Source organism: Cricetulus griseus (genome assembly GCF_003668045.3).
Source record: "Cricetulus griseus strain 17A/GY chromosome 1 unlocalized genomic scaffold, alternate assembly CriGri-PICRH-1.0 chr1_1, whole genome shotgun sequence".
Taxonomy (NCBI): domain Eukaryota; kingdom Metazoa; phylum Chordata; class Mammalia; order Rodentia; family Cricetidae; genus Cricetulus; species Cricetulus griseus.
In genome coordinates, this window is record NW_023276807.1 from 61,813,913 (window position 1) to 61,826,758 (window position 12,846).

General features: G+C 41.4%; 1 protein-coding gene across 1 annotated transcript; it reads left to right on the forward strand.

The window, feature by feature from the left end:
* Positions 1-9,522: 9,522 nt before the first annotated feature.
* LOC100769805 (sperm-associated antigen 11-like) lies at positions 9,523-10,976 on the forward strand. The gene is given in 3 exon segments (XM_027390026.1): positions 9,523-9,592; positions 10,800-10,843; positions 10,845-10,976. Coding segments are annotated over 3 exon segments (246 nt in total).
* The last annotated feature ends 1,870 nt before the right edge of the window (positions 10,977-12,846 follow it).

A 12,846-nucleotide genomic window follows, 5' to 3' on the forward strand; every position in this document is an offset into this window, starting at 1 on the left:
TAAGATTAAAAAACAACCCAAGGGTAGCTTTCTGTCCCCATAGGAAGCAAATGCTCATATAATTTTGTGGAAATTCATTGTTAAAACTATTTAAAATCAATACAAAGTCCAATGTAAATATCATTGGAGGTTTTATTAAATTAAACTATTGCATTATACTTAAATTTGAAATATACATGCTAAGGAATGAATGCGTTATACCTCAGGACATGCATATATATAAAAAGTCATCTTCTGAGCATAGCCAGAGATTCTGTAGTATACTTAAATGTTACTGAATTACAAATTTAACATAATATAGAACTTCCTAAACATTAAAATGATGAAGACTTTTAAACCCAGGAAGGTTGTAGAACCCCACCAGATTCACAAGGAAAAATTAATTTTTCACCCATCTGAGGTCAATTTTGCATTTCTGATTTTGGATCAGAAAGTTGACATAATGGCCTCTTGAGGTCAGTTCTGAGCCATCTGCTCTATTAGTCATCTTGTTTATGTTCTTTTTGCAGAAGCTGGTTATTACAGAATCCCAAACAATGACAGCCTCTTCATGGACACCAGTTGTACCCTAGTGGGAAGATACTCCAGCCAGCAATACCTCAGGATATCAAAGAGCCAACTGAGGCACAGCTGACTGCCCGGCCTTCTCATTTCCAACTCATCTTGCACAAACAGTGTCCTCCCTCCCACTGAAACATAGAAGCCTGCCAAGGCTTTGATCTTTCTGCTTTGTTCATTGCTTGGGACTCCCCCATCTTTGAGAAATATGTTTCTTCCTCATCACCCAAAGTCATCTGGGGAGAAGAGGGACAGCAAGTTCAGTCAACCCTGTCCCCAATTTGTATTCCTATGACCTATGACAACCACATCAAACCTTTTCTCCGTGTCTGTATGTGTGGTGGGCATTACAATCCTGCATGCTGGGCTTCTCTGGCCTGGCTTGTTTTCACTATTGAGGTCATAGGAAATGATACCATCGCTCCCAAGGAATCTTTTGGAGTAAGAAGGGAAACTATTGTGAAAATGAGTTCATGAACACAGGCCCTGTTGCTTTCTTAATGAAACAGGCTAGGTTCCTGTAGCAATCCAAATAATATCAGCTTTCCTGGCAGATGAGGGAGGCAGGGAAAGAAGGCACAGCCTTCTGATGTGCAGAGATCTCCTCAGAGGAGTCTCAGACATGGCTCTGTTGGGTTTAAGTGCTTGTTGCGTGTCAGGGTAATACACAAGGCCACTGTATTTAAGCTTTGATTGAAATAGGAAAACATAAACCTTTCTTCTTTTGCTTTTAAATTCTGAGGGCTCCCTGATTGAACATCAACCCCATCATCCTCTAACTACAGAGGATTCTGGTCATTACCTGTTATTTTCTTGTCTGAGGCACCTGCTGTGGGCCAGTCAGTATTTTTGAATCTTTAAATAGTGCTTTGTCTAGAGATCCAGTAGTCTGAGAAGGCATGGGGTCAACACCTCATAAACAAGCAGGCTTCTCTCTCATCTACAGTCAGCAGACTTCACAGGTAAAGGAGGGACAAAGGCAGTCAGTCTGTCATACAGGAGTTCAGGTTTGCCCCTGGGGCCAGGTCATCAGCCACATTTATGAGGCTTGTGACATATGTCTTATCACCCTCTACACTCTTCCTCATTCTCAGGACATTTGGGTTCAGCCACTTCTTGGAAGAATGACTCACATCCATGTCTTCATTACCTGCCCACAGTGTTAAGTCTGAGTAAGCGAGGGTGACAATATGTCCTCACTAAGAACTGATGCTGTGTACATGCAGATTCCTTTCTACAACATGGAGACAAAAGTGCCCTCGCTAGTCCTCTGTTTCCTATCCCTTGGTCTGGTTAATTATAAGTATGAAGCACACTGTTAATAAGGGGGATAGGTTAATTCACTATAGATGTGACTTCGGGAAATAATAGAAGGTCAAATTCAAACAGACTTAGCACCGAAGGACATAGTCATAATTATGTTATTTTATTTGTGTGAATGTTCTACCTGCATGGATATGAGTGTAATATATAATATATTATATGTAACATATATATATATATATCATATATATATATATATATATATATATATATATATATATATATGATATATATATTGCTCAAGAAGGCTAGAAGAGGATGCCAGATTCCCTGAAACTGTAATTGCAGATGGTTGTGAGCCACCATGTGGATGCCTGGAACAGATCATGATTCCTCAGTAAGAGCAGCAAATGCTCTTAAACACTGAGCTGTCTTTCTAGTTCCTACAGTCATGTTTTTTCTCCTTGAGATGATGTATCAATCTGATAATAAGGATAGAAAATAGGTTTTAATATGTATATATTTAAGGATAACTTTGATACACACAATTCCTTTTTTTGGAGGCGATGAATTATTTTTAAAAGTTATTTGGTAACCTATGGCTTCTGTGAGGAACATGATCCCTTCTGTAGGGTAACTCCAATTAAACTATATACATACATACATGCATGCATACATACATACTTACATTGTGTGTGTGTGTGTGTGTGTGTGTGTGTGTGTGTGTGTGTGTGTGTGTGCAAAGCTTATAAAATAGTTTTCCACATGGCATTCTCAAGCATCTTTAGCATCAGTTATCCTCCTCCCAAGCTATTGCCGTTCCCCTCATCTCACCTCTCTTCCCCATAATTCCTCCTTTGAGATCTGATGGCTTCTGGTTGAGAGAGAATCAGTTTTCTGTAAGGATGTGGCCCTGGTGGGACAACAAGCTCCAGCAGTGACTCCACACCCAGCTGTGCACAGCAGCACAAAAGCTTTATGTCAGGCCTAATTCGCATGACAATTTTACTAATTTCATCTGAAAATCATCAGCCTGATTTTCATATGGTTTTCAAATGATGGGGATTTTTAACAAGTGTATTTTGACACTGTTTCTCTATTGAAAGTTTTCTGGCTTACAGGAATAGCACATCCTTTACAACTTCTTTGACCTTTGTGTCTTACCTGCTATAATTACTCCTTCAGGTGTGTCTCTGTCTTCATCCCTTGGCATGCCAGCTCAGGTTTGGCCCTCACCTCATCAATTCAAATTCCAAAGTGGCACCTTCTCCTCCATGCTTTGTTCTGTTCTCCTAACCCTCTCTCCTCAGCCTTTGGTGGTTAACTCTCACCATGTTTTGTCTTTTGGAACACTTGTCTTTAACTAGCAGAAATAAATTTTTATTAATATGGGGGACAAAATTGTCTTCCAATTCCTTCAGTGGCTTAAAAGTAAGTTTGGTGTCCTCAATAATACCCTCTTACCCTTATTTTGTAGAGTTTATTGTTTATTTATGCATTGATTTACATTCAGTGTCTGTTGGCAAATAGGTCAACTCATTTGACACATGTTTGCTGGTGCCCATGATATGCCAAGGAACATTCCAGATGTGAAATGCACAATGAAGTGTTTCATGAGTTCTAATTGGTTTTAATAATAAAAGCCTGGAGTCAGATATTAGGGGGAGAAAGCTGAAAGATCGGAGAAGCAGAGCTGCCAGCCATTAGAGTTCTTGCCTCTGCCAAATCCTCAAACTGAAATGGGCGATCATGTTCCTACAAATCCTCAGACTGAATGCATGTGTTCCTGTCTCCTCCAGCCTTATATTCCTCTCTCCACACAGCCATATCACTCCTGTCTCCACCTCCCTAGTGCTGGAATTAAAGGTGTGTGACTCCCACATACTGTAATTAAAGGTATGAGCCACCACCGATGTTTCAGCACCACCTCTGTCTCAGGTAAATGCTATTCCCAGACCAGTTTTAATTCTGTCAAGTTGTTCATATAGTGACAGCATTTAGAGTAAATTGAAAGTAAAATCTCATACATATGGGATGCTGCAACAGCAGAACCACAGGGTTCTTCCAGCAAAATGTGATCAAACTTGAGCAGAGATTGCCAGGGACCTATGTCACAGACTGTTAAAGTTTTCATACTGTGAAGGCCTCAGCACCTCCACCTTGAGGCTATTATGGGGCAACTGTATATTATTTCACAGGGTGGGTATGGGGTTCTAGTTCACAAAGCTTTCCCCAAAAATGTCAATCACTTATTAAGCACATGGCATTGCAAACACAGTGTTAGGCATATAATAATCCCTTGAAGTAATGTTTACTGTTCTCATCATACAGATACAGAAGCCCTCCACCCCACCCCCTGCCAAAAAAAAAATAATAAAACAGATGTCCAGATCACTGCTTAGTTATTTAGTGAGTGGGAACTTCCTGCTAAATGCTGAAGTGATAGAAGATTGAATTCAGTTTGTTAAGAATTAGGTAGTGGGCAGATGGTCTTAGTATGCACTCTGACAAATGCCTCACTGTTTCGTAGCTGTACTCCGAAAGGTTTGCGCTTCAGTTTCCTTATACTAAGTAATTACTACTTTCAAATTTTCACTTTTTAGAAAAAGACATTATTTAAAAAGTCTTGACAGTAGAGGGGGACTAGTTGAAAAGAAAGGGTTCAGAGGGTGGGAAATAAGAAGGGGTAGTGATGGGTGAAAAGTTCAGGCATCATACTGGCCGGCACCTGTTACCTGGCAGAATGCACTCAGGCAGTATTCTGGTCAGCCCAGGGTTCCATGGGAACTAGTCTGCAGGCAGGTATAAAGGACCCCTTTAAAAGACAGATGCCGTCCCACTTAAGCTCTCTTTGCTCTCCTCTCTTACCTTCCTGTCTCTCCCTTCCTCTCTCTCTCTTTGCTCTGTCCCCTCTCTCTTACCCTCTCATTCTTACTGACCATTCCTTTTACTCTTTCTCTCTCTCCTCTCTTTCTTTATGCTCTTCTCTCTCTCCTCTTGTTCTGTTCTCTCTCTCCCCCCATGCCCACCTTTAATAAACTATGGTTAATGTACTCTCTATGGTTTGTGTCCATCGCACTGGCGAGAGTTCCATCTCACAGCCTCCTTTTTCTAAGTTTTAAACTTTTACAAAATAACAACAATGGGTGAATGTAATCACATACACACACACCCCAAATACAACGGAGTACAACTGTATACATTTGTAAAAAATAAATGCATGAAAACAATTATAAAGTGATTACGGCTTTCCTGGTGGATATAAAATATGACGTCATTGTGATTTTAATTCAAGTTTTCCTAATGAACAGTGACCTTGAAAATGTTTATATTTGCTTATTGGTCATTTCTATTTATTCTTTGGGGAAATGTCTGTTCAAGAGATTTGGCCATTTTAAAAATTGGCTTACTTGGTTTTTATTGCCTAATTGGTTAAAACTTTAATGTCTAGACAAATGCTACTTCCAATATTCATAAACCTGAATGCATATCTCTTTTCTCATTCCATGAGTCTCATTCATATCCTTTGCTGTCATGATGATAACACACATCAGATATGAGTGTGTTGGAACAAACTGAACTTGGCCCCATTTAACTCTGCAATTATGAAGCTACATCTCTGGTGGGATATTATGAGACCAGCCAAAGCCAGCCTTTCTCATTTCTCCCCTTTACAATAGTATGCCTCACTCTCCAGAACTGCTTAGTAAGTCTTACTTGCAAGTTGATTTCCCCGATCTCCTACCTGGAAACAGATTCAACTCTGGAGGAGAAGGAAGTGGGATAAACATTGATGCTATTCCTGTATTTCTGCCTGCAATAAGCTAATTCTTCAACCCAAGTCATGACATTTTCAAACTGTACTGAAGATTTCTAAACTATAGTTTCAGAGCCATTTTATTTGAGGCTGTGCTACTAGAAGAGAGTCTTCAGCTTAGGCCTGATGTAAGTAAGGTCTGATATAAAGACTGTATGTAATGTGTAAAACAGGTATTTATTGTTTCATCTACCAATGTGACTCCTGAAAAAAAAAATATATATATATATATATATATTATATATATATATATATATATATATAAAAGTCTTGACAGTAGAGGGGGACTAGTAGAAAAGAAAGGGTTCAGAGGGTGGGAAATAAGAAGGGGTAGTGATGGGTGAAAGGTTCAGACATCATGCTGGCCCACCCCTGTTACCTGGCAGGGACCACCCTTCCAGGGACAACACCACCCACCACAGGCTGAGCCCTTCCCCATTGGTCACTAATTGAGACAATGCCTTACAGCTGGATCTCATGGAGGCATTTCCTCAATTGAGGCTCCTTCCTCTCTGATGACTCTAGCTTGTGTCAAGTTGACACACAAAACCAGGAAGTACAAGTAGTATGTAACTGCTTGTGCCATTTAGAAGAAGGAGGTATTCAGAGATATCCTCAGACCTATGTTCCAAGAGAAAGAGCTCCAGATTTTAACATTGATTATTTCTGAGTTTTATCTTCACGCATGCACATGTTTCAATATCTGTTTTAAATCCTTAATTCATAAGTAACATTTAAGGTGATGATCTATTTTATCTTAATTTATTTTATGATTAAAGGTACTCACTTATATATGGATTTTAGACATAGAACAAAGGAGTACCAGCCTACAATCTACACGGCCAAAATAGCTAGGAAACAAGGAGGACCCTAAGAGAGACATGCATGCTCCCCAGAGAAGGGGAAAGGGACAAGATCTCCTGAGCTATTTGGGAGCATGGGGGAGGAGAGAGGGAGCTAGAAGAAAGAGAGGGGGAGAACAGGAGGGGAGAGGAGGACATGAGAGAGCAGGAAAATTTAGTCAGGGGAAGAATTGAGGAGAGCATGAAAAGAGATACCACAATAGAGGGAGCCATTATAGTTTTAAAGAGAATTCTGGCAGTAGGGAAATGTCCAGAGATCTACAAGTTTGACCTCCAACTAACAATCTAAGCAGTGGTTGGGAGGCTACCCTAAATGCCCTTCTCTGATAATGAGCTTGATGACTACCTTGTATGCCATCCTAGAGCCTTCATCCAGTAGCTGATGGAAGCAGAGGCAAACACCCACAGCAAAATACTGAGCTGAGCTCTAGAATCCAGTTGCAGAGAGAGAGGAGTGGTAAGCAAAGGGGTAAAGACCAGACTGTAGACACCCACAAGGACAGCTGCCCTGAACCCCTAGTATAGGAATGGACTTTGGGTGCCCTCTCCACATGGAGGGGTACTCTGTCAGCCTAGACATACAGAGGAGGGTCTAGGCCCTGGTCCAAATGATATGACAGACTTTGAAGATTCCCCCATGGAAGGCCTCACCCTCCCTGGGGAGTAGAAATGGGATGGCATAGGAGGTTGGGGGGGGCATGGGAGGAGGAGAGGGAGGGGGAACTGGGATTGACATGTAAAAGAAGCTTGTTTCTAATTTTAAAAAAGAAAATTTCACACAATTTGTTTTGATCCTTGTACTTTTACAAAGGACAGAAAGGCCTGTGACTCAGGGACTAGTTGCCAGCGGCCACAGACTTTGATCATTGCTATACAGCTGGAAATGTCACACAGTCAATCTGGCATGGTGTTTGACTCTTCTTTTTCAAAATTCACTTTTGTTTGGGCTGGAGGTCAAATATGTGTGTCATAAACTGGTTAAGAGGCATGGTCAGCTGAAAAGGAGGTTGTGAAGCTGTTATGAAAACAAAAGGACCTTTCCTGTTCCCAAACACCTCCCATCTCTGGCAAACAAGACAAGGAAAGTCCAGAATAATGTGTGGAGTCTGTTGTCTATTTAGCAAAGAGGTATAGATGCACATGCCTTTACTTATCAATTGGAAGCTACTGAAAGGGTTAATGAGAAACTATTAGAGTTGCATTAGAAGCATTGAAGAGAAACGAGTCACATTTTAAATTTTTGGTTTATAAATGATACACATTAATTACATAGAGTGGGTTTTGTTATGACAGTTTAATGCACTTATACTTTACATTTTCTGCATGTTCACACCCATTGCTCTCTCTTGTATCCCCTCCCCACTTCCATACAACTTAGTCCACTTCCTAACTCTCCACTCTCATGTCTTTGCCTTTTTAATTGACCTAGTGAGTTCTATTAGGGTTGCTAACAGGGGCATTGATGAAGAAGTCTTTACAGGAGCAAGGGAACCTTAGCTATGTCTACACTGCTGGGTAAAATGTCTTCTCTTCCAGAAACTATTAACTGCATATAAATCCTCAGATAGGGGCTAGGGTTTGGTTCCCTCCTCTACCCCATGACAGGATGTTGGCTGGGCCAGTCTTGTGCGGGCAACCACAGCTGTTGTGAGTTCAAGTCTGAAGGTTTTTCATGTTTTAATTAGAATTTTAAGAGCTGTCCAATTGACAAGAGACGAAAATAGGGACAAGAGGAGTAGCAGCACTGACTGTGTGTTTGGTCACCTGCTCAATAACCCTTCATTGGAAATCTGCCCTGGATACTACTTTAGGGACACTCTCTTTGAAGATTGCTTTCTGTCTCCAAACTCCAGCTGGGGTCTCTATTCTATACCTACAAGGCTCTAGAAATCTCCCTCCAGATACGTATCAGCATAGCTCTACACCCTGAGGGCCCCCGACCCCTCCAACTGACCACTTCAAGTGGAAGAACCTTGACAGATATGATTGATGCCTTCCTCTTCCAAAGTGGACAATATTCTAGCTTCCAATAGTTTGATTTTTGCAAATTTGTGAATTTGGTATGTAATATCTGGCATTTTTTCACTTTGAATCCCTATATTGTTGCTATTGTCATTGCTGACTGGGAAATAACTAATTGCTTCATTATGCTGTTATCTGCCACTTGAATTTTGACTCCAGATTGTGATGAGTCACACTACACTGAGTGGTCTTCTACACCCTCTTGGGTGCACATGCGGCCTTGTTTCTGTTGAACAGATGCCTGGGAGTGGCTTCTGGCCAGACTCTTTGTGGTGTTCTCAAGTGAGGTACATCCTGCTATAGTGGGAAATTACCAATAGGGAGTCAGGTAGAAATATAAGGGTATTTAATAGGGAAAAGCCTTACTTGCAGAGCAACCTAGCCAGCCGGTGGGTCAGCAGCCTGTACCACAAGTACCAAAGAGAAACCAAAACCGCAAACGCAGTCACACTACGTCACTCTGACCTCGCCCTCACAAGCCTGGTCAGGCACACCTGTAGCCAGCCCCTAAGAAGGCGTGGCTACAGCTTCCCCTACAATTCCCCTTTTAGTCTAAAAGAGGATTAAAACTTAACAGTATAAAGTATCCAAAATTAACAATCATAAAGGTAAAATATAAGAAGATACAACAATCTGCTTATGTTCAATACTCTGAAGGCCCAGGCCACATCTTTACACAATTGTCTCTGTCACCTACCATCCTATCATAGCTCTTGGTGTGACATAGCCAATCCTCAAAGATGGTCATCTTTCTTCTTCAAGTTTCCGGTGCTAAGCTGGCCAGTTTCTGCCTCTAGGGAATGTCATGATGCCTGTCTATTTTTAGGCAAATAAGGGAAAGATTACCCGGTACATTTTGCCCACAGTCTCTCAGTAGAGCAGATAAATACACTCATTCCCAAGTAGCATTCTCCAAAACTATAAAGATCCCATTTTCCTCCTTCACCACCTGACTTCACTCATACATTAGAGCAGAGTGGACTGAGGGAGCCATAAAATATGAAGGTCTTGTTACTCTCAGCTGTTTTCTTCAGCTTGGTCCAAGGAAACTCAGATAAATGTCTCCTGGGTAGCCCTGGAGAAGGCAGGACTTCCATTTATGCTGTAGACAGCGTTTAGGTATAGACAGCAGTCACAGATGGTGGACCACTCTGGGGCCCAAGGCTGAACTATTTTCATAATGAAGAGGTTTGGGGGCTTTAATTTTTGGTTTTTGTTTGTTTTTAGAATTGTAAGGTTTATGGCACAAGACATAGAAACCTGTTTTCTCCAACGACTAGAAAGATCTAGTCATAATCTGACTTAGTTGAGGACAGAAGGGCAGTGGTACATGTGTCAGAGCTGGAAGGGAAGGAGAGCTCTTCTAAGGCAGCCCAGAGTCTGTGGAAAGAGAACCAGGCTGCAGGGAAAGGGTTAGATTACAAAAAACAGAGAAGTATCCTCGTCTACTGCATTCCCTTGGCTTTTGTAGATAGCCTATGATATCCATGAGAAAACAGATGTAGCCATTTAAATGAGTTTTCAAAGGAGAGAAAATGTGTTACTTGAAAAAAACTAGAGTCCAGATCCCGAAGCCTTTGGATTAGAGGCTCTTCTGTTGTTAAAGTGGACTACACACCCATCTCTGTGTCCCCTCCAAACTGTGGTAGACTTAATGGACACAGTATCATAGATCAGTCCCCATTTGAAGTTTGGCTATTGCAGGAGACTATTTTTCTAAACACGGAAGACTTACGTTTTGTTACTGTTGCTTTTAAACTCATGATGTAGAGCATTGTTAGAAAGGCCTCATTTTTAGACATCTCTTTCCCTCCATGCTTTCTTTATGGGAACTCTGGATGGTTATTGTTTTACTTAGAAGGCCACACACAGGTCATACTGTTATTTTTGCTTCTTTATATTGTAGTAATATGAGTGCCAGTCCAGCCACAAGCTGAAAGGCAGAGCCATTTCTAATTTTTCTATAGCCTGAGGCCTAACTACTGTTATTCTGTTGTTTCCTAAAATGCCACCCCTGCCAATATACCTCTATCTCCAGGCTGCTGAAGGACCCTCCTGTGACAGAAGTTTCTCAGGGCCTGCAATGGGCCAAGTGATTTCACACACAGCCTGTCATGCCATCCTGGGAACACCATGAGATAGAAGCAATTGCTCTTCCAAGCTAGGAGTCAAAACTCATTGAAGTTGGAACTTAGCCTTGTAAGAATATAGTGAACTCTCAGCACTGGGCTGTGGACTGGAATTGCTATCTAACACTCTGTCTATTGGACCCACAGGGGACAGACCACTCGGAATCAGAAACACTGTCTGCCTCATGCAGTTACGGCCACTGCAGACTTTTTATGTGCCATTCTGGTGAGAGAAAGGGGGATATCTGCTCTGATTACTGGAACAGATGCTGCATACCCATTTCCTTTGAAAATGGAGGAAACAACTTAAGGCAGAAGAGCTAGGGTCTGGGGTGCAAGCTCCTGGAAGGTGGAGACCCAGAAACACCCTCACAGCCTTTGATGATGGGCCTCTGATGGTTCATGCTCAATAAACACTTGCTGAATGAATCTAGCCCCAAGGCAAAGGTTTAAGGAAAGAATTTTATTGAAAACATGTTAATTCCCCATTTATTTTAAGGACTTTGAGGAGTTCCAAGTTCACTTCATTTCCCTACATTGTCCTCCCTTTGTTACAGGCGATGTCTCCTATATAAGCTCAGCCTCAAACACGGTTTTCAAAGAGACAGGAGGCTGATTCTACTGGCCTTATGTCTGTCCTCTGTGGCACGCATAATATCAAGCCCAGCACTAGCTTTTACCTTCCTGCTCAAGCCACTTGGGCTCCTGTTGCAGTTCTAGAGCCTTCTCGAATGTTAATTTTGTTACCTTTCAACATTTACTCTTTGGTTATCTCAACCGAATAACAAGGTGACCTTGCCATGTTTACAGAGAATGTAGTAAGGTTTAAGAATGGCCATTCCTGAGATTTAGGTAAAATAAAAACAAAACAAAAAAATCCAAAAACCTCAAGGCCAATCAAATTGCTCCAAATCAGAAATTCATAAACAGAATTCTTGATGTACCTGTAAGTGTGTTCATTTTGTTACTTTTATTTTTAAATGTTTGTTTGTCTTATTGTGTGTATGGTATGTGCGTTTGTGTGTGTTGGTATGTATGTGTATTAGAGTGTGTTTGTGTGTGTGTGTGTGTGTACACTATGTTTCTGTGTGTGTATGTGTATGATATGTTTGTGTGTATACCGTGTGTTTCTGTGTATGTATGGTATGTATGTATAGTGTGTATGGGGAGTGTTGTGTATGTGTGTGTGTATGTGTATATGTATGTTATCTTTGTGTGTGTGTGTGTGTGTGTGTGTGTGTGTGTGTGTGTGTGTGTCAAACTTCTCATGAATGTGCCTCACATGTAGCAGTAAGAGGCTAACTTTTGGGAATGAGTTCTCTTCTTCCTCCATGGGTTCTGGGGGTGGAACTCAGGTGGGCAGATTTTCTTTAAACTTCTTTACTGAATCTTTCTGGGTTTCACATCATGTACCCCAATTCTTTTCACCTCCTAGTCTCCCCATATCCACCCTCATCCCTGCTGTGCCTCCCCACAAAAGAAAATAAAACATGGTAAGCAGACAAGCAAGCAAACAAAAACAAGAACAAAACCTCCCAGTAAACCAAAGCAGAACAAAAACCACACCAGGAACAGAAAAATCTCTGCGTTCTGACATTTTAAAGACCATGTTTCTGAACACCTGAAGCTTTGTAGGGCCCAGTGCATGAAGTTTCCTAACACTGAGCTGTTTGCTGTTTTCTGCACACTGTTCAGCTGTGGGGCAGCTGCCTAAGAGTTGTGAATTAATTACCTGTGAGGAATGTAGAGGCTCTTTAAGGGACATGCCTTCTGTATTAGAGACCACATGCCAAGCTCTCTTCATATTAACAGATAAAATCCCTTGTTTCCATGTTTCTATTTACTGCTTGACTCTGGTTTGTTTATGAACCAGCTGAACCTACTTCAGAATTCCTATCTTAATTCTCATCCCAAGTTACAACCAACATTGGATAACCTGGCTTTGGCCTTTCTCTGGCCTTTTCCAGATCTACACATTAATTTTTTTCTAAATACAATCCTGGAACTGCACAGAAGGGAGCCTTCCTCAGAACCAGCATCTGCTCAAAGCATTCTCCATGCCTGCCTGTGTGAATGTCTGTCTGGGGAGGTGCTGGCCCCAGTTATAGCCTCTGCTCCGAGGTAGTGAAACGCCTGTCCACAGCAGGAGAGTCATCTCTCCAAGTGCAACAGATCTGTCTCAACAATAAATGGG